This window comes from Chrysochloris asiatica, unplaced genomic scaffold (assembly GCF_000296735.1).
Source record: "Chrysochloris asiatica unplaced genomic scaffold, ChrAsi1.0 scaffold00017, whole genome shotgun sequence".
NCBI classification, from domain to species: domain Eukaryota; kingdom Metazoa; phylum Chordata; class Mammalia; order Afrosoricida; family Chrysochloridae; genus Chrysochloris; species Chrysochloris asiatica.
The window spans coordinates 8,676,387-8,699,826 of record NW_006408535.1 but is presented as its reverse complement, the minus strand read 5'-3'; the positions used below and the strand labels follow the sequence as shown (position 1 = coordinate 8,699,826).

At 36.1% G+C, this 23,440-nt stretch overlaps 1 protein-coding gene across 1 annotated transcript in view; it reads left to right on the top strand.

Annotated features, from left to right (window-relative positions):
- LOC102821351 (putative uncharacterized protein C14orf25-like) overlaps positions 1-17,929 on the top strand; it is a 98,429-nt gene extending 80,500 nt beyond the window's left edge. Inside the window, exons 3-4 of the mRNA XM_006835499.1 lie at positions 7,270-7,482; positions 17,795-17,929. Of these exons, the coding sequence (XP_006835562.1) occupies positions 7,270-7,482; positions 17,795-17,929 (348 nt within the window). The remainder of the gene's footprint in view (positions 1-7,269; positions 7,483-17,794) is intronic.
- Positions 17,930-23,440: the final 5,511 nt, after the last annotated feature.

Genomic DNA, 23,440 nt, shown 5'->3' with positions numbered 1-23,440 from the left:
TGGCACCTGACAACAACAACAACAACAATATTTTATTAGTGATTGTCTGGATCCCTTTTTGCAGGTTTTCTATTGTCTCCAATGCTGTGTCTATTTTGTTTGATTATCCTTGCAGCACTTTTCTGACTTCTTCCTCATTTTCCTTGATCTTTCTGTGGAACATTTGGATTCACCTCAATATCATTCTCTTGAATTCTTGTTTTGGCAGTTTCAAAGTCTGGTTTCCACCCCCTCAAATTCTAGCTCTCCCTTTTGGTTGTTTGTTTGAGCAACTCTGTCTTGTTTTATCATGTAAGCAGAAAGTTTCTATTGCTTTTTAGATATTGTGGTATTGTTGGATTTGTATTAATTAGTTGAATGTATGTCATTGTCTTCTTAAGTTCTCTACAATTGCTTTTTGGTATGTGTGATCAGGAGATGGTCTTCTCTTTTCACTGTTCTTACAGCTCAATTCAGAGTGCTTTTAGTAGGTGTTGGTTGTAGACACTGTTATAGTATAGTAGCTAGTATAGGCTCTTTCCCTGATAATGGAGATTTATAGGGTGTGATTGTGTCTTGGCTGTCTCTTTTTGGGTAAGGTGAGAAGAGAAAGAGCTTCTCCAAGATAGGAGGAGGACCAAAACCCAGACTACACATGAAAGTCTAAAATTGCCCCCCCCCCAAAGCAACCCCCAAATGTGGCAAAATATGAGTAAGATTTTTGCGCCACTTTATGGCCTCTTACCTTCAAAGCCACCTGAGATATATCAAGATATTCTTGTTGTGCTGTGTAATGTAACTCAAGGTTTTGTTTTTGGCCTTTTTCTCGCCTCAATTCCATTCAGCTGTCTCTCCTAGTGAGCACCATCCCAGGGCTGGCCAGACCTGCTTTGGATGACACTCCTATTGTAAATTCTTCCATTTGACTCCTATCCCTTCTTTGATTCTTCATCCAGAGATCCTTTCTGTGCAGATTCTTCCACATGCATAGTAGAACCCTACCTGGGGGTGTACATTTGTTCATGTATCCTTTCTAGTCCTCATAGTGAAGATGAGTAGACAAAAAAAAAAAAAAAGAGCAAAAGCACCTTTATCTCTGTAGATCCATCAGTGTTCTGTGATGGGAGTGCTCTCTTGACCTCTTACTGTCATTCAGAATGGTTCTCAGTTGTTTTTCTTGAGTAAACACTCCCCAGATTGCTAAATGCCTTTCAACAAAAATTTTTGAAATACACAGAGAAGCAAGAAAGTATAGATAATAAACAAGAAAAAATTAATTGAAACTGTCCCTGAGGAAGCCCTCTTATTGAGTTTATTATAAAAAAAAATACTATTGTGATTTTCATGTTGGTTTATCTTTATAGGCATTTTACTGAGGACTTAGGACTATTGTTGTCTATCCTAATGCCACTTTAAGCTGACTTCTTTTGTTTGACACAATACTTTTGAAACTTCTTGTTCAACATAATATTTTTGGGATTTATATACTTGATACTTACATCAGGATTTCATTGTCATTTTGAGAATAGGGTTTTAACTGGTTATTGCTGCTGTGAAATTTTCTATGGTGAGTTTTATAAATAAGTCTTGCATCTAAATTGGTGTAATAGTTTTTCAGTTGACTGTTATTTTACCTTTTTTCCAAATGTATACTGATAAAATATATCAATAGTGACATTTTGGTTTTCTCCTTTATACTACTTATACTGTATACTGTTTCTTACTATTTCATTGACTTTCATCCATCTTGTGTCCGTCCTATTGTAACATACAATTCTTGGTACAGGGGTCTCTTACAGAGTTAGGAAAGTTTTTTTTTCCTCCCTATTTCTATTTTTCTCTTAGCATTGGGTACTGAATTTTATTACCAATTTTATTTTTAGCATTTATTGAGGTGATTGTATGCAATTGCATGGTAGTTTACTAATCTAATAAATTGACAATGAATGATTTATGTACTTCTGGAGAAAACCTTTTTTGATTAAATTGCATTATTTCTAAATATACCACTTGATTTAAAAATAGTTAATTTAGGAATTTTGCATTTATGTTCACAAGTGAGGTAAGCTATAGGTTTCTTGAGGTATTTTAAAAATTAATCCTTGACATCATTATTTAACACACACAGAATGTGTTGAGAAATTTCTTTATTTAATACAATCATTAATATTTATATAAATTGTAATCTTTTGCCATGTTTACTTCAGCTGCTTAAATAAAACATTGAGGATAGAGTTGCACTACCCTTTGTACCTCTCCCCAGTAGTTATCTCCCTCTTCAGAGCTACTATGAATTTTGTGTCTCTCATGTGTTTATACTTCAATAATATCTTTATAAATCTATAAGAATATAAATTATTTTACTGACTTTCACATTTAGTGTCTTGCTAGTATATCTATTAGCCTAGTTATTAATTACATATCATTAAGAGTGATGTATCTGGAGTCTGATAGCTTCTGGTTTGAAATTTATAATTTTAAATGTGTATTTATTTGATTTTCCTTTTAATTTGGTCAATTTTTATTTTGTGTATTTTGAAGTTCTGCCATTAGTGTAGAGTGCTGTATCTTCTTAATGAGTTGCCTCTTTTATTATTCTGAAATGATCCTCTGCACTGTTTCAGACTAACTGACTTAATAAGACATCACTTAACAACACCAAAAACGTTGGCTTTTAAATCTGGTGATATGTTTATAGAAATCAATAATTTTAAAAGCCACGAACTTGTAATGAATAGACAAAAACTTTTGATTGTACCTTTTGTTTTGAATTTCTCATTTGTTACATTGACTAAATTACATTTCTCCTATATTTCTCATTTACTGCATATATTGACCAGATATTTGTTACATTGAATGTATCACTGATTTTAAAAACTGGCTTTATTGTAATTTTTTTTTTTTTTTTCTCGCCCGTCTAGGATGTTTCTTTAATGGGGAAAATTCAGTGGCACAAAGAATCTCAGACACAATCTGAGCTCGGATTACAGATAAGTGCCGAGGAACCGCGTATGGTAAAATCTTTAATAAATATATATTCCTTATCTACATTAGAATGGAGTCCCTGGATGGTACAGGTGGTTAAATGCTCAGCTACTAACTGAAAGGTTGACAGTTTGAATCCACCCAGAAGCAACCTTGAAACCTGGAAAGGCCTAGTAGCTTACTTTATAAAGATCACAGCCATTGAAAATCCTGGGAGCACAGTTCTACTCTGAAACACATGGGCTTGCCATAAATCAGAATCGATTCAATACCAACTGATTTGCTTTTTCCTGAGATAGTATAGTGAGAAGCTGCCTCTTATTGCTTGCATATTTTAAAGATATCTAGTTTATTTTCGAAGTAAATTTAACCCATTATCAACTGGGAATCCACATTTTCTGACTCCACTGATACCCACCCATAGACTTTCTGAGTTAAAGCTCAAAATTCTTTTAACAGGGAAAGAGTTAACAATTCCTCTGGTCTAGAGACATTCAGATCTAGAAAAGAATTGGATAATTATGAAAATGGTGTTAGCTTATAAGAGAACATCACCTTACATCTTATAAACTTATAAGAGAGCCTCTTCTTTTAGGAGGAAGAACTGTTAAAGGACTGACCAGGAGAGACTTTTGTAGACAAAGATGGATAGTTAGTGATAGAAGCCTATTTCAGAAATAAAACTTCCTATTCATCCATTATTGGCAAAATACCTGTGGTAGTCAAAGAAATTTAGAACCTATTTTATGTGAGTGGGAAGTGTTTCTTGTGTATAGAAATCCACATTTACATTAAACAAATGATGATGGCATGATGACCAGTTCCTTTCCAAATGATTTGTCAAATGATGTCATTAAATAGTAAGTTCCTTAGAATATGATCTCACATGCATAAAAATTCAGGTTATCTTTCATTTTAAAGAAAACTTACCATGTTAAGAAAACTCATGTTTTCTTTTTACAACAACCATGGATGCTGTAAACCTTTGAATTACTAGAGTTTGGGATACTTTTGGATGGAGACATATCTTTTCCCCAAAGTTAGGATACCTGCATTGTACACTTTTCCCAAATAAACTACGAGCCTACAACTGATATCTAGGGTAGTTGGCTCTAGGTTACATTATTTCTGGGGAGATATTTTTAAAAACCTCTGTCCTTTAAAGATCTCTCATAAGCACATTGGGGTCCTGGTGTGACATTGTAGGATCAGCACTACACAGATAACAGAAAGGTTGATGGTTCTAACCCAGCAGTCACTCCGTGGAAACCCTGCACAAGGTCACTATGAGAGGGAACTGAGTCAACGATGATTAACAACAACAAAAAGCACATGAAGCTTCAAATGTTCCATTAGTTAAGTTTAGGGATATAGAAATCCTTATTAATATAATAAACTGGACTTAATACCCTTAGTTACATACTCATATAATGTATAAGAAAATATATCATTTGAAGGAAACAGTGAAAGAGACCAACTACTAGAAACCTAGTTTAGACATCATCTTGGTTATTTAAAATAAAGATATAAACAAAATAACAGAGTTTTTTGTAACTTTGGAAACCATACTCTCAGCATTGACATTTATAAGCATAATCACCTATTGACCATTGACTTTGGCTTTTTATGAGGAAACTTATTACTTTAGAGGTAAAATGTCTCATGCACTTAGCCATGGTAAAAAGATTCTTCTGCAGTATCATTCATTCCAGACATACTTTTTTGGTGGCTCCTCCATGCCAGACAGCAAAACTCTCTTTGTCCCTCAGACTGCCCTAGAAACTGCCCTTGCCAGTTCCTGGGCTAAGATTTTTCTGGGCAGCTCTGGGCAGCAGGTCCTATCCTAGGAAGATCAGCTCTTTTCTAAGTGGTGCCTGGGATGCTGCCTTCAGATTATTGCAGTTTCATTATGACTGTCTCAGTGCCACAGGGCAGAGCCCTCTAAGCTCTTTCATGCAATTTGCTTCCTTTTAAAAAAGGACCATTATTATTATTATTTTTAAAATTTTATTATAATTGTTGAGAATATACACAACAAAACGTACACCAGTTCAAACATTTCTACATGTACAATTCAATGACATTGATTGGAATTCAGTGACATTGATTGGATTTCAAGTTGTACAATCATTCTTAGCCTTCTTTACTGAGTTTTCCCTCCCTGTTGACAAACCTGCTGCCCACTGAAGTTAAAAAGAGCATTCTTAGTGGAACACTTTTTCTTAAGAGGCAACCACTTCAAATATAAAGAACCATCATGAGGAGCAATTGCCTCACATATTTACAAAGAATAAAAATAGGAAGTCAGGAATAAAAATAAAAAAAATTTTAAATTAAAAAAAAGGCCAAAAGTAAGGGAGTGAACAAAACCTATGGGACATTCTAATACAATTTGATGAACTTGACCTACACCTATGGAAGCAGTACCTCAAAAGGGGGAAACAAATCTTTACAGTGAGGATCATTACCACCCCCTCCATACACAAAGTAGACAGGGATGGGCAACTCGGACATTGGCAATGCAAAATGAGGGGGCTACAAAGGCAAGAAGTGACTGGCTTACAAGCTTTCAAGAGGGAACCTAGATCCAGAGGGCATGGAGGAAGGTAGAGTCTCCACTGAGTAGTATCCAATCTGTCTGGGCAGGGCTGATGAAAGCAGATGTGGATAGGTCTTTTGTGATACAATAGTGAATAATTGTTATCAGGACTGATTGTGACGATTGGAAATATAAAAGTGGACATTTTGAAACAAAAGGAGGGGAGTGATTGATTTTGCAGTCTAGGAGCAGAAGTCCCTGGGACCATCAAGGGTGAAGAGCAGAGAGCAGGACCCTACCCAGAGAATAAGTTAAGCCAGAGATGGAGGCAGAGACGATGATGTGGAGAGATGGAGCGGCTGGGGACTTTAGGCCCAGAGAGGGAGAGGGGCTGTGTGCTGACAACCGGGGGGCAGGCTTGTAGTGTATACCCTTTGGTTGGTTGATGGTGCATGGAGGGTATTGTAGCCATAGCAATGAAATTATATATAATAGGATGAATGTAAAGCTAATGTTCTCCCATGTAAACTATCACATAATTCACAATAAAATACTAAAAAGACCAAAAAAACCTCTGGGACATAAAAATCAATGAGTAGGTGGATGGTCCATTGTACATACCATCCTCTGCCATTTTATTGACAGCTTTGTTAGTTACCTTTTCAGTCAATGTGGAAAATTAAGCTAAACAAAGTTAAATAATCTGACAAATATCATATATCTACTTATGGACAGATTCAGGATGTAAATTCAGTCCCATCTGATTCCAAAGTTCTTACCCTTTCCCATCTAGTGGGTTTATAAAAATACAAGTTTAAGATTAAAATTTCATTTTACAAAATTTTATTTTCTTAAAAATTTCCTTCTTGCATACTAAAGAACTATTGTTCTTATATAATATTTGCTACCATATGTCATTGTTCCTTTTATTTTACTTATTAGCAAATGATGATATCAAAAACAAAGCGACAGAATTGCATCTCACAGTCATTCTATAGAATTCAGATTTTTACGTACGATTGGTTTTTACCGTTTTTTAATTTGAGGCAGTGGGGGTTTTAACTGCCTTTGCTCCACAAAAGCAAATGATTTTGGTTTAAATTGGCCATGAAGATACTTCACTAAGACCTGCTAAGATACAGCTGTAGCTCAGTGAGATAGTTTTAAGAAACACAAAATAGGTGTAGGGGTGAGAATTAGTGAGGAATTTTCATTTGGCCTCATGATGGAGCTGAGGTGGTCCTGGGGTCTTTCCAAGACTGTTGAGTCAGTACTACATTATTCCTTGAGCAACTGAGGCCAGGTTTCAGTAGGAGTAGCATCCCATTTGTCAAGCCCAAACAACCTCAGGCTTGGGTAGGGCTCAGATGTCTTAGTGGACCTACGAAACTACACTGATCAGAAACTACACTGGGATAATGAAAATGAAGATCAGCAATGACTTTTTGTTGAATGTACACTAGCCCTTGACTCTGTGTGAGTGTTGGATGAAGTGAAGGTAAGCTCATAGTTTGTCTATTTTCTTGGAGTCTGTGATAATAACTGCAGTGTAGTATCTTTTCTGTGACAAAGGGCTGAGGACAACACTTTGCCAGCCTCCATTTTCCTTAAGTTTTGAGTTTCTAAACCTTCAGAGGAAATTTATCATTCTGCTTAATGTTAAACACGTCTTTGCCTGTTTATTTTGTTGTTAGAAAGTATTACATGACTTAAAAATTTGGAGGGGGTCAATAAAAAGAACATTCTTTTATGTTTACCTTTTCTAGCAAACTCTGCTTGAAGAACTTCCTGAAGACTTATCTAGTATATTTCAAATTGAACAAGAGGACATATCAGAATGGGGAGTCTCAGACACAGGTAGTATGGTATCTAAACCTCAGGAAATTCCAGAAGTTCAGCCGACAGAGGAAACACGTAACCTTTCAGAAGATGAAGAGCCTGTAGAGGATTCAAAAGCAGCCAAACGAGTGTCTCTAAAGGTAAAATAAATAAATAAATAAATATATATTTTAAATGTTTATGTTGGAAACAGAGTTATGAGAGCTCGGGATATGCAGCTATGAGGAAATGGTCCAGGGAGAAGCATGATGGTGGTTACTCTGGAAAACTGAGCCTCAGAAGTGCAAATTGCCCATTTGGGAAAAGGAAACATTCAATTTTTGAGGACTTTATGCCTCAAACTTTAATTATGATCCTGGGAAGAAATCCTCAAGGCTTTCAAAACCACCAAGAGTCTTCCTGTTACCATCTCAGGGGAGTCAGGTGACTGGGTGACCTTTGTAGCTTTATAATTCCCCATCTAGAATTACCATTAAGGACTACCCTAATCCTTGAGTCTTATTGTGAGAGGGTTCCCTAGCTTGTTTCTTTATGTATCATTTCTATAATTTTTATCATGTCTGCATGTTGCCCTACTATTATTTATTATTGAATACTTTTCTTTAAATTTCCTTTAAATTAATGTACACATAGATACATTATGAGAATTACGAAAAACTCACTTTTACCTTTACCACAGCATATCTTGATTACCACCAGGGCCCCCTCCCTGACTAATTCAGACAGATGCCCTTTCTTGATTAAACAGCCTTGCTACTTGATCTTTCTTTTTCTGAGCCCTTCTACCCACCAATCACTACATACCTACCATGCTTAAATCAACAGGCCATAACTAGTTCTTCAACTTTTGCCCCAAACTCCCAACTCTGAAACATTGGATTTATCTATGACAATTCTCTTCCCTTGTCATTTATGTATAATCAGTCTCCAAGACCTGGATTCTTCTCAAACATCGCTGCTTATATTTTAACTTTTTTCTACTTGTCCCCAAGCTAGTCTGTGTCCTGATGACCTTGTGTCTGGGTAACACAATTACTTCCTGTTTTTCCTTCATTTCTGAGGTCCTACCTTCTTAGATTCATTCTGTATGATACTAGTATATTGATCTTCCAGAGACAATAGGTAATAAGGAAGATGCAGAGATAATCTTACCACTGCCACCAGGGAAAAGGAACTTATCTTGTGGCCATCCCTATCAGACGCATATTATCTTTCTAAAGCACACACTTGGATTATGAAGTGAAGCCTGCCAAGACTATCTACTCATTGTTAATTACTTGTGATTCACAGATGAATTGTGTGTTTGGCTGACACACCTTCTTCATGTGGAAACCAAGAAGGCATTTTAAAAGACTACCATATCTTTTTAAAGCTTTTTATTGTGATTTTAGTGAAGGTCTACAGAGCAAATTAACTTTCCATTCAACAAATCATACACATTTTATTTTATGACATTGATTACAACTCCACAGTCCTTTTGCAAGCACTCATGTGGTATCCTCCATGTGCTTCCCTTTCCATTTGACCTTCTTTCCTCTTCTTTCTTACCTTCTGAACTTTGTCTCTTGGCAAACACTGCCTTTTTGATCTCATTGGTTGCTTGTTTTTAAGAAGTGTGTATGCATATATTTCTGGTGTTGTTGGTCACTTGGTAAGTTTGTTTATTGTTTTTCTGAAAGTTGAGTCATAGGGGTAAGTTCAGTTCCAGGTTTGAAGAGTAACTAAGGGCCACAGTCCTGGGGGTTACTATTCACCAAGTAAGCATGGTCTATAATATTTTGGTGAAAAAATATTACACTTACAGATGATAGTTTTATCCATTTTTTTTTAATCCTGAGCCACTTGGCGTCTGAAAATAAAAAGTGCACACAAGAGGCAAATGGAAATTTTCTAAGTGTGTCAAAGAGAAATATGAATTTTCTAAAAATTGACTTAATCATGATGGTCTGTCAGAAATGTCAGATTCTTCATTGGAAAATTCCTATAATGTTAGTTCCTTTGACTTTTGATGGTAGAAAATATTAAGAAGCTATGCAAAATTATTTATTTTTAGTTAAAAAGAGGCAGTCGTTTCTTAGGGTGACTAGAATTTATTGAGTATTTACCATGAGCCAGTCATTTTAATAAATATTTTACACATCTTATCTCATTTATACTTAATAACAACTATTATTACTCTCATTTTACAGCTGAAACACAGAGTTATAGATATGATAAGTAACTTGCCCCAGTATAAACATCATCCAGTTGTAGAGGCAGAACTTGAACTAAGATTGCCTAATTTTGCAACCTTTACTCCTTACCACTTGCAATACGGCCCTTTTATAACAACAATTAATGGATGTTTGGTTAAGGACAAAAATACACTTTCAGCTGTGAAAAAACGTGTAGGATGGAGTGCCCCTCACAGAACAAGTAAGAATGGTTTAAACAGAGACTTAGAAAACAAATTGAGAGGACTCTAAACTGAAACTAAATAGCCCAGGTGGCTCTGTGGAGCACGGCTGCTAATCGCAAGGTCATTGGTTTATGAATCCACCAGTCATTCTTCAGGAGAAAGATGAGGCTGTTTCCATAGAGACATACAGTCTTCAGAAACCCCATATAGTGTCTCTATGAGTCCTAATCACCACTGATCTGTCAGTTAGTTGTACTGTGGTGGCTTATATGTTCCTAGAAACTAGGCCACTGGTATTTAAATACTAGTAGGGTCACCCATGGTGGACAGGTTACAGCAGAGCTTCTAGACTAAGACAGGGAAAGAATGAAAAGTGGACTGTTTCTGAAAGGTTAGCCACTGAAAACTTTATGAATAGCAGTAGAACTTTATCTGATATAGTGCCAGAAGATGAACCCCTCAGGATGGACTCAAAAATACAACTGGGGAAGAACTACCTCACAAAGTAGAGCTGATCTTAATGATGCAGATAGAGCAAAGTTTTCAAGGTCTTCATTTCCTGATTGTGCACAATTCAAAATGAGAATAAACAGCAGCAAACATCAATTAATAATTGGAATGTGTAATGTACAGAGTATGAATCTAGGAAAACTGGAAGTTCTCAAAAATGAAATGGAACACTAAGTTTGGTATCCTAAGAATTAGTTAACTGAAATGGATTGGTATTGACCATTTTGATCAGATAAGCATATATGGTTTACTGTGCCTGGAATGGCCTCACATTCATTAGCAAAAAGAACATTTCAAGATCTATCTTGAAGTACAATGCTACATGTGATAGGATAATATCTATTGCCTACAAGGAAGATCAGTTAATATGACTAATTTTCAAATACATACACAAACAACTAAGATCAATAATAAAGAAATTGAAGAATTATATGCTGTAGGATAAACAGTAGAGTGCTAACCAAAACTTTGGCAGTTCAAACCCACCAATTGCTCCTCTTAAACCCTATATAGAGTCTCTGTGAGTCAGAACAGGCTCAATAGCACTTAACAACAACCAACTTCTTCAGTCTGAAATTGATCATACATGCAATCAAAATGCATTGATAGTTACTGGTGATTGGAATGCAAAAATTAGAAACAAAGAGGAAGGATCAGTAGTTGGAAACATTGACTTTGTGATAAAAACAATGCAGGAGATGGCATGATACAATGTCACAAGACCAATGAATTACTCACTGCAAATACCTTTTTGTAACAACATAAGAGATGACTTTACATGAATACTTCTTTGGATGGGATACACAGGAATCAAACTGACTACATCTGTGGGAAGAGACAATGGAGAAGCTAAATAGCATTAGCCAAAACAAGGCCAGGGAAAGACTGTGGAACAGGTCATTAATTGCTCATATACAAGTTCAGGCTGAAGCTAAAGAAAATTTAAACAAGTCCATGAAAGCTAAAACACACTTTGAGTATATCCCACCTGAATTTTGAGATCATCTCAAGAACAGATTTCATGCAGTAGATACTAATGATTGAAGATCTGAGGAGTTGTGGGATGACATCAAGAATGTCATACAGGAATAACAAGGTCATTAAAAAGCCAGGAAATAAAGAAAATATTCTGAAAGTTGCTCTTGAATGTAGAAAAGCTAAAGCACCTGGAAGAAACAGTAACGTTAAAGAGCTGAACAGAACTTCAGAGGGAAGCTCAAGAAGACAAAGTAAAATATTATAATTAAATATGCAAAGAGCTGAAGTCAGAAGAGCAAAAGGGAAGAAGATGCTCAGCATTTCTCAAGCTGAAAGAAGGGTCGCTATGAGTTGGAACCTAATTAAAAAATTCAAGACTTGGGTTACAGTATTGAATTATTGTATAGGCAAAATATTGAATGATGCAGAAAGCATCCCTCCCCCCTCCAAAAAAGATGGAAGGAATATAGAGTCACTGTACCAAAAAGAATTGGTTGCTTTTCAACCATTTCAAGAGGTAGCATGTAACTGAGAACCAATGGTACGGAAGGAAGAAGTTCAAGCTGCATTGAAGATAGTAACACAAAACAAGGGTCCAGGAATTGATGAAATAAAAATAGAAATCTTTTAACAAACTGATAAAAGCACTAGTGGTGCTGATTCATCTATGCCAAGAAATATGGAAGACAACTACCTGGCTAACTAATTTGAAGAGATCCACATTTGTGCCTATTCAAAAGAAATGTGACCCAATGGAATGTGGAAATCATCAAACAATATAATTAATATCAAGTAAAATTTTGCTGAAGATAATTTAAAACCAGTTGTAACAGTGCATCAAGAGAGCTTCCAGAAATTTAAACCAGATTCAGTAGAGGACATGGAAGGAGGAATGTTTTTGTGATGTCAGATGAATTTTGACTGAAAGCAGATAATACCAGAGAGATTTTAAATGTGATTTATTGACTGTGCAAAAGCATTTGACTGTGTGGATCATAACAAACTATGGATAACGTTGTAAAGATATGGTGTTTTCAATCACTTTATGTGCATTCCAGAACACTTAATTGTGCTCCTCCAGAATCTGTAAACCAAGACACAGTTATTTGGACAGAACAAAGAGGATACTGAATGATTTAAAGTCAAGAAAGATGTGTGTGAGGGTTATATCCTTTTATCATGCTTATCCAGTCTGTAGGATGAGTAGATAATCCAAGAAACTTGACTATAAAGAAAAATGTGGTATCAGGATTGGAGATGACTCATTAACAACTTTTCTTGCTGGAAGAGAAGAAGACTTGAAATACATACTAAGGAAAATGAAAGAGTAGAGTCTTTAGTATGGATTACAATTCAATATAAAGAAAACCTAAATCCTTACAATTGGGCCCAGAAACACCATGACAAATGGGGAAAAAAAAGATTAAAGTTGTCCAAGATTTCATTTTACTTGGATCAACAATCAATTTTCATGGCAGTAGCAGTAAAGAAATCAAAGGAAATACTGCATTGGGTGAATCTTCTGCAAAAGACCTCTTTGAGGAGCAAAGATGTCACTTTAAGGGCTAAAGTGCACCTGACCCATCCCATGGTGCTTTCAATCACCTTATGTGCATGTGAAAGCTGGACAGTGATTAAGGAAGATCATAGAAAAATCAATGCATTTGAATTAGGGAGTGAGGGAAGAATATTGAAAATTCCGTGGGTTGCCAGAAGAAGAACAACAAAAAACTGTCCTAGAAAAAGTTCAGCTAAAACTTTCCTAGAAGCAAGGATGATGAGATGCCATCTCTTGTATTTTGGACATGTTGCCAGGAATGACAGATTGGAGAAAGGTAACCATGCTTGGTAAAGTGTAGGGTCAGCAAAAAAAGAGGTATACTGTCAGTGAGATGAATGACATAGTGGCAGCAGCAATGGGTTCAGACATAACAATTGTGAAGATGGTGCACAGGATCACTATGAGTTGGAACTAATGCAGTGAGTTGGAATGGAGTGGATGGCAGGAGGTTTGGTTTGGTTTTACACTTGGCAACTGAAACTAGAGGCATCTCCAGGGAAGAAGAGAATGTCTGATTTATTGTTTATTGTTTTGTGGGATATTGTGGGATACATTGAATGCTATAAAAATAGTACTGGAAGTGTTTCTGTGACTCATCCCACCAAGTCCTCACCAAGCATCTGGTAGGCTGACAGGAGCCTTCAAAAAGTTTGTGGAGAAATTCCAATGCCTTCTCATTCAATATTTCCTCAAACTTTTTTGAAGCTGCTTCTTATGTAACTATTTGTTTTAACATCTCAAGATTAGTTATAATTCATGAACTTTGCCCTGTCTGAGGACATTGTAGCCTCTAGCATCTCTGGTACAGGAGTAAGGATCAATATACTCCAGCAAGTGTGGCCAGATTGGAGGGAGAAGAAGCTCTCCTGGGACATAACAAATGGTTCTGACGCAGATGTGTGAAAGAGAAGTAGTGCAGAACTTCAACTGCTAGGACATATATCAGAAGGTCTCTGTTCACAAATCAAGTTAAGAATTAGACATATCCTTACCTTTGTGATGCTTTCTATCCTTGGAAACTTACTAGTGCAATAAAGATCATTAGTTATTGTTGCTAAGTGCCCTTGAGTCAATTGCAACTTTCAGAGACCTTGGCTAGGGTTTTTGAGGCTTTAAATCTTTTCAGGAACAAAAAATACTCATCTTTCTCCTGAGGAGCAAGTGGTAGGCTTGAACTGCTGACCTTGTGGTGTTCAGTCCAGTGCATGTCTTACAGAACTGCCAGCACTCCCAAGGTCATTCGTATTCTGGTCTGAATCATGACCAGTAGAAAGGAAAGATTAATTAAATAGAAATAGTGGTGACTTGTAAAGAAACTACGGATACAATAGCAAGCTAGAGTATCATTAAACATTTTAGGAGGGAAGATGTCAGTAAAAAATTTAGATCTGATGACATGGCCTGAGATTCTAAAATAAAAAGAACGTTTAAGAGTGTGGAAAGCCCTAAGCCTCCCAAATTCTCACAAAGCAGTTTTGAGTGATCTATTACATTCAGTTTTCAAACATATAAAAGATAAAAGGAGAAATACCTATCCATAGATAAATATAAAAGTAGCATGTGGCTATAGCAAGAATACTAAAAGGCTAAAATCCAAAATGGGTTGAGACCTGTGAATGATGCTAAGAAGAAAATAGTATTTTGTGTGTTAGTTTTGGAGCAAAGAAAGAGAAAAAAGAAAGGATAGCCCTGTCATTATGGATGAATAGTGTGATGAGAACAGATGACAGAAATGCTTTAATTTATTTTTGGAACATGTTTGAGGTTTTAAATAAACAGAAATATGACAAAGAGAAAAGGAAGCTGATAAACTCCTACTTTGCTTCCCTTAAATCTGACAAGGAGAATAGTTTTTAGTTTAGATAGAAGAGAAGAAGAATTGATTCAAGAAACTTGAAGCCCAAGATTGGTAAAAGATGTTGAGAGCTAACCTAAATAAGTTTTAGCTTGTTGTCTCACACACGCTGATTCCTGCAAATGATATTGTTGTGCCCCTGACAGCATCAGTGTTGAGGAGCTGCTGCAATGAGAGATGGTAGAAGCATCTGGAGATTAGCAACTGCACATCTGATTCTTTTAAAAGGGTTGTTGTTGTTAAGTGCCACTGAGTTGGTTTCAACCCATCGCAACCTTATATAGGGTTTCCTAGGAGCAGCTGGTGAGTTTGAACTACCAACATTGTGGTTCAAACTGTCTTTTCAGTCCAGTGCATTAACTTATAGTACCGTGGTGGTGGTTATGTGCAGTGGAGTCTGTTCCAACTCATAGTGACCCTGTACAGGGTTTCTGAGGCTGTAAATCTTTATGGGAGCAGAAAGCCTCATCTTTCTCCTGCGGAACAGCTGGTAGTTTCAAACTGCTGACCTTGAGGTTTGCAGCCTGATTCATAATCACTATGCTACCAGAGCCTATAGTGGATTGTTTTTTATGCAGTCAATGCATTGATCTTGGACAAAACCCTAGAATGAATAAATGAACCATCAAGAGGACAGTATGCATGAACCCTTATAAAAGGAATCGGTAATCACTTGGAGCCAGCAAGGACAACTCATGAGAGAGCAGCATCATTTATTTTCCTCAAGTTACTAGACTGGACATCAGAAAAGTATTAGACCTAGTGATCAACAAAGTAGTATTATAGTGAAGAGCGCAGGTTCTAGGATCAGGATGCCAGAGATGAAATCCTCACTCTACCATTTAGTAGCTTCTTGTCTGTCTTTATCTGTAAGAGGGTGATCATGACAGTGTCTACCTTATGTTGTTGTTGTGAGGATTATGTCTATTTTGCAATATAAAGCACTTAGAACAGTGCCTGGCATACAAAATTCAATAAGCATTGCTATTGTTATCAGAATCTAGATTTCAGCAATTCACTTATGAAAGCCTCCCAATATCAGTTTGGGAAACAAGACGACACTCAGGTGAACCATTAAGTGGATTTGTAATAGGTTACCCAGAGGATGCAAACTGGTGGACGAAAGGCGCTAGTGGAATGCTATAGGGCTCTGTCCAGTTCATTTGGATGAGACTATGAAAGATTCATTGATTGAGTCTGCAGATAATATCTACTTTTGATGGATAAGATTTGGTTGGTCAGACATCAGATAAAATTTACGGACATGTATATCATTCTGCCTTTAGGTACACAAACTATGAGGTTTCACAATTTAACAGTAATGTAAAAGGACTTAAAAGTTTTAGACTATAATGTAGGTTTCATATAGGAAGACAGATGCAATCATAGTTTGCAGTAATTGATTGTTATTGTTAAGTGCCGTTGAGTCATTTCCAACTCATAGTCTCCCTGTATAAGGTTTCCAAGGAGCAACTGGTTAGCTTGGACCACCAACCCTGAAGTTCAAACCAATCTTGCAATCCAGCGTATTAATCCATAACGCCACACCAAGTACCATAAAATAGGGTCTTTTTTCACCTGGCTGATCTGATCATATCAGACCTCAAATATTGTATTCAGAGCTGAGTGTTCAGCCCAGGAAGGACACTAACAAATTTGAGACTGGAAGAGCACATTCAAGTTGACAAACCATATTACTTCAAAACTGTATTATGTGAGGTAGCATTGAAGGAACCAAGGATGGGAAAAGTAGGCCCCAGGGGAGTCAACTCTATTAAAATATTTCACTTCCTGACAAATGGAAGAGAACTGGATTGTGCTGGTATGGTGATGTTTGAATTGAGACTGGTGAATGAAAGTTATTAGGCCCAATAATAAACAAAAACTTGTAACAACTGCTAAGAGTTTGTCAGGATTAGTGGGCTGCCTTTGAAAATATCCAAGTTCTGTATTCCTAACTATAGGTTCAAGTCAGATTGGATGAGCAAGTAGAGAGAATTCAAATATTGTCTGTATAGGTAGGTGGAATGCTCTGTATTTTTGTCACTTCTTAATAGTTGCAATAACTCTCTCATTACTGTATCAAGCCCAAACTCACTTCTGAATTGATAAGAACCTCTCTTAAGTGACTTTTACTTATTCAATCATATCTCCTTACTTTTCCTAAGAAAACTCTCCCTGCATTCTTCCTTCTCTCTACTCTCAGAAAACACAGAACAAAATATCTTTAGATGAACCATTACTGTGAATTCTACACATTTTCTAGAACACTATTACAAATACTTATACTTTCAAAAGGCAATTATTCATGAGTCAAAAATATGTTTGATTTTTCCTTAGTAGAAATAGAATATAATAGAAGTAAGCAGTACAAATGGATAAATGTTCAAAATAGTTGTATAAAGCAGTAAGCCATGAGTCATGCCAAACTTTAAAGAGACGAGACTAAGGGTAAGTAAGTCCTGTTGAGGTATTGATCAAGAAGAGATGATTCATAGAAGGAAAAAAGATCTTATATCTCTTTTTTCAATATTTTTAAACAATCAATAAAAATATTGTAACTAAATATGGTGCTAATGTTTTTATTGTCAATAAGATATACATGTAAACATTTATGAATAGATTTAGAAGCTATCAATTTACCGGAGTCCTGGTGTGTTGCTGTGGGTTAATGCGCTAGACTGCAAAGTTGGTTTGAACTGCAAGGTTAGTGGTTCAAGCTCACTAGTTGCTCCTTGGAAATCCTCTACAGGGTCGCTATGGGTCGGAACCGACTTGACGGCACTTAACAACAACAACAGCAATCAATTTACCAGGTTATCTCTGGGTGGCATATGTGGTTAAGGACTACTAATTGCAAGGTTGGTGATCAAACCCACCCAGAAGCGTCTCAGAAGACACGTCTGGTGATCTACTTTTGAAAGGCACCAGCCTTTACAATCCTATGGAGCAGGTCTACTATGCCTACTTATGGGGTCACCAGGAATCAGAATTGACTCCATGGCAATTAGCAACAAAAGTATCAATTCGCCTGTAGGATTTATATTCTGTTAAAAAATATATAAGAAATTAGAAGTCTATGACACGGACCATTGGATGTCTCTCACATTATAACTTTTCTTAATATCTCATTTTATATATTTTTTAAAGGTGTCATCATCAGAATTCTTACAAATCAAAGGAAAAGAAGTTAAGCGAATGAGGAAAAGTAAATTTGGATTTCAACAACAAAGACCAAGAAAATCTTTAAAATACACGAAGGATCAAAAACTAGCTAAAAAGTAATTTTCTTAAATTTATAAATTTTACTATCTGAATATTCAGTAACATGGGTACATGAGAATGTTTTTTTTTTTAAAGGAACTAAATATTTTAGAAATTCATAGTGGAGATAAGAGTTAAGTCCTCTGTTAGAAAGAGCTGGCAGCAGATTTTCAGTTAGGATGTGTATGTTGTACTCCATGCTGGTTTCTATTCTGTTTCTGACCAATAGTCTTTGTTGATGTAACGAAAGCTAGAATAAAAATAGAGTAAAGAAAATTAAACAGCGCCATGTTGAATTTGATACCTTTGGTCACTAAATGTCTGATGTTAATTAATTTTGGTCACTAAAATGTCTGATTTGGTTAATTTTGATATAATAAAATAAATGACAACCCAACACAAAATAGATGTAGGTCAATCAATTTTCTCTGCATGCTGTAAGGTAAGCACTGGACTGCTAACTACAAGGTTGATAGTTCATATCCACCAGCTACTTCTTGGAAATATCCTATAAAGAATCACTTTGAGTTAGAGTGACTCAATGACACTTACCAGCAACAATACTGTGTCGTGTTACTTCATATTTTTATCAGACTTGCTTTTTATACAGGAGTACAACCTCAGTTTTCAAGAATACTGTATAAATGCAATTTAGATTATGGTTTGCCTTTTGCCATTTACTTTGCTGAAACTGATTTTTACCTTATTTCGCCAATAAGTTTTTATGGCTTAGTTTATTCTGGATCCTTCTTCATTTAACTCTTTATGGAGGTTTAAAGAAGCTTTAATTATTAGCTTTTGTTGTGCTTAGGGCACTGAAAGATGTGCTGGACATAGAAGACAACCTTTTTATGGCCAACCTAAAGTTTGTAAATGGATATTACTCACAATTAAGTAGCTGAGAATAGACTCATGGGAAAAGAATTCCAAAGTTTATGAAACCGTCAAATTGGCATTTAAGTGACCCTGTGCATGCCATTGCTTATCTGCATTGCTTTAAGCTCATTTAGTTAGTGAGATTATGTATTAAAACAAATAGTGACAGCAGACAACAAGTATTTTACCTTCAATAAATAGTTACTGTCAGATTATCAATGGTGCAGAAACTTCTTTTTTTTTCTCTCTCTAAAAAACCTTGAATTTTAGTGCATTAAGCAAAGTAGCATGGCCACACACAGAGTCTTTTCTTTTTTATGTCTTAGTGTTTCAAAGAATGACAAATAGTCCTGTTGAAGGAGAGTGTGCTATAAAAACACACAGTCTTTCTTGAGCATGCCAAAAATATTTGCAGATCTTCTTGATATAGAGTTCTGTTTTAATTCATTAAAAATAAGATTAGAAATTTCCACTAGAAAGCAATAAGAATGAGATGCAGATGAATATAATTCTGGACTTTAGGAAATGCATAGTGTAAAAGAAATTTGGAAAAATCTTTCTGAAAAATCTTTCTATTACTACTTTTTTTGTTGTTGTTAAAATTAATTTTGTACTTAACTTTTCTTATAAGTTACTGGTCCCTGAGTTAAATTGTTTTTTATGATATTCCAGTCATCTATTGAAAATATATGGTTATCTAATTCAGTAACCAACAGAGAGCCACTTGCTGACCTATCATGTTAGGGTGTGATGGGGAGCATAGAATTCAGATTAATTGTCATGCCTTTTTTAAGAAAAAAATTAAAATCTTAAGCACATTCCATAGCCAGGAACTGTCCCCGGCTGAATGATGATGAAGGTAAGCTTGACACCAGAGGTGTCCTTCTTCCTTACTCATTTGTATTTTTAAGCTTTGTCTCAATAACACAGAGTACCAGGATGTCTTGGCTGCCTGGAACTTCTGTGCACATCTCCAATCAGGTTTCTTTGTCTCAGGTATTTTCAAATGCTTTTGATCTACCTCCCTTTTTCTCCCTTATATAAAAATGTGAAAAAATTTGGCCCTGTTCTAGTTGGCCCTATCTTGTTTTAGAAATTGCTTAAACAACTCTCTATAATGTACATATTATGTCTTAGCTATGAACTAGGTGCTTTGCTGTGCAAATTAGTAGCAACAAGAGTAAAAATAAGATGATCATTCTTTGATAGATTTCCAAGGGCCAGTTAGAATATATGTTATTTTTATCAATTCATACAGCTACAAGAGTTAGAAATTTTTGTCTCATCTCATAGAAACCTTCAGAGAGGCTTGTTGTTGATAAATGCTTTTGAGTCAGTTCCAACTTACAGTGACCCTGTATAGGGTTTTCAAGGGGCAGCTGATGGGTTTGATCCGCCAACCTTGCAGTTCAAACCAACTTTGTGGTTCAGTGCTTATCTTATAGCACTACACTAGGACCCTTGTAATACAGTTTCTAAGTGTCAGAACCAAGATTTTGATCCAGACCCAGCTTACAACAAAGTATATAATATTGATACTAAACTAATCTCAGAGATAGCCCAAGACACAGGGAGCAGTTGATGAATAGACAAGCATTAACTAATTCAATAAAGAGTCAAAGTGGGTAGCACACTAATAGACAACATAGAAAAAAAAAAACCTATATAAAAGAAGAAACAAAAGCAAAAATCATCAGAGACATTTGCTCTTGAAATCTTTTGAGAGGCTATTTAGACATGGACATAAAGATTGGCAGCATTCTACCCATAACTAAAATTGATAAATCTTGTTGGCACTATCATTTTTTTTCTGGGAACTGATAATAATAAAAATAATTAACATGTGTCATGCACTATTGTGAACTCGTTCACTGTTTTCTTTTATCAAGAAACTGTATCTGGGATACACTCATGTTATTCTCTAGTTACTAAAGAAGTAACTGAGGTTAACAGAAATTAATTGACTTGCTTTATTATGACCAAGGGCCAGACACATTTGTAAGTTTGTTGTACTTAGAAAACAAAATCAGAGGACTCTAAACTGAAACTAAGAAGTGCGGTGACTCTCTGAGATAGATATTGGACTGCTTGCTAACTGAAAGGTCATGGGACTAGTAACCTACCAGTTTCCCTGCAGGAGAAAACTGAGGCTGCTCCTGTCATGACTTATAGGGTGACTACATAGTGTTGCTATGAGTCACAACTATCACCACTCATCTGTCAGTTTGTTATACTGTGGTGGCTTGTGTGTTGCTGTGATGCTGGAAGCTATGTCACTGATATTTTAAATACCAGTCACCCATGGTGGACAGGTTTCAGAGGGCTTCCATACTAAGACAGACTAGGAAGGAGAGGCAGACTACTTCTGAATTGTTAGTCCCTGAGAACCTTATAAATAGCAATGCAATATTGTTTGATATAGTGCCAGAAGATGAATCCCTTAGGTTGAAAGTCACTGAAAATACGACTGGGGAAGAGCGACATTCTCATCATTTTTTGTTGTTGTTGTTAAGTGCCATTGAGTCGGTTCCTACTCAGAGTGACTGTTCCTACTCAGAGTGGCATTGCATAGGTTTTCTGAGGTGTGCATTTGGACCACAGACCGTGAGGCTGGCAGTCACACTAGGACTCCACCTTCTCAAAATAGAGTTGAAATTTATGAGGTGGATGGAACAAAGTTATTTGGACCTTCATTTGCTATTGGGACTCAACTCAAAATGAGAAGAAACTGCTGCAAATATCCATTAATAATTAGAATGTGGACTGTAAAAAGTTCAAGTGTAGGAAAATGGGAAGTTCTCAAAAATGAAATGGAATGCAAAAAGATTGATATCTTAGGATGTAATGAGTTCATATGGACAGGTAGTGTACATTTTGAATTGGAAAATTATATATGCCAGGGACAAATTCAAGAGGAATGGTGTTTCATTCATCATCACAAAAAAGTATTTCAAGGTCTATCTTGAAGTACAGTGCTGTCTGTGATAGGGTAATATCTATGTGTCTACATAGAAGACCAAGGAGCTTTTGTAGCATAGTGGTTACAAATTGGGCTGCTAATCTCAAGGTCAGCAGTTCGAAACTACCAGCTGTTCCACAGGAGAAAGATGAGGCTTTCTGCTCCTGTAAAGATTTACAGCCTCGGAAACCATGTAGAGGGTCACTATGAGTCGGAACTGACTCCATGGCACATAACCACCGCCCCCACCACATGGAAGAGCAGTTAATACAAGTATTATTCAAATTTACACCCCACCAGCAAAGTCAATGATGAAGAAATTGAAGAAATCTACCAACTTCTTCAGTCTGAAATTGATCAAACATAAAGTAAAAAATCACTGATAATTACTAGTGATTGAAATACAAAACTTGGCAAAAAAGAGGAGAGATTGGTTGTTGGAAAATATAGTCTTAGTAATAAAAATGATGCTAGAGATTGCATGATAGAATGTTACAGGATCAATGACTTATTCATTGCAAATACTCTTTTCAACAACATAGATGTCAACTATTCACTTGATGAAATACAGAGGAGTCAAAGTGACTGCATCTATGAGAAGAGAAGATGAATAAATTCAATATTGCCAGTCAAAACAAGACCAGAGGCTGACTGTGGAACAGACCATCAATTCCTCTTATGCAAATTTAGGCTGATGCTGAATAAAATTAAAATATGAGCCTGAGCATATCCTACTTGAACTTAGAGACCATGTCAAGAACAGATTTGACGCAATGACCATTAATGACTGAAGACCAGAGGAGATATAGAATGGCATCCAGAATATTATACATGAAGAAGGGAAACGTCACTAAAAGGAAAGAAAGAAAAAACCAAAGTGGATGTCAGAAGAAACTCTGAAATTTGAAAGCAGCCTAACCTAAAGCAATTGAATGAAAGTGATGAAGTAAAAAAGCTGAACAAAATTTTCAAAGGGCTTGAGAAGAAAAAGTCAAGTATCACACTAAAATGTGTAAAGACCTGAGAGCGTGCTTAGTATTCCTCAAGCTGAAAGAACTAAAGAAAAATTCAAGTCTTTACTTGAAATACTGAAGGATTCTATGGGCAAAATATTGAATGAAGCAGGAAACATCAAAAGAAGATGGAAGGAATACACAGATGCACTGTACCAAATAGAATTGCTCAATGATCAATTATATAAAAAGATACCGTATAATCAAGAATTGATGGTACTGAAGGAAGAAGTCAAAACTTCACCGAAGCATTGTCAAAATACAAGGCTGCAAGAATTAATGGAACATTAGTTGAAATGATTCGACAAACTGAAGCACACGTTAGTGTATTGCAAGAAATTTGGGAGACAGTTACCTAGCCAACCAATTGGAAAGGATCCCTATTCATACCCATTCTAAAAAAAACATGACCCAAGAGAACGTAGAAATTATCAAACAATATGATTACTAATTGTTGTTGTTGTTAGATGCCATTGAGTCTGTACTGACTCATAGTGACCCTATGCACAACAGAATGAAACACTGCCCAATCCTGGGCCAACCTCACAATTGTTACTTCGCTTGAGCCCATTGATGCTGCCACTTTGCCAATCCATCTCTCTGGGTGTCTTCCTCTTTTTCTCTGACTCTCCACCTTACCAAACATGATATTCTTCTCCAGTGACTGGTCCCTCCTGACAATAT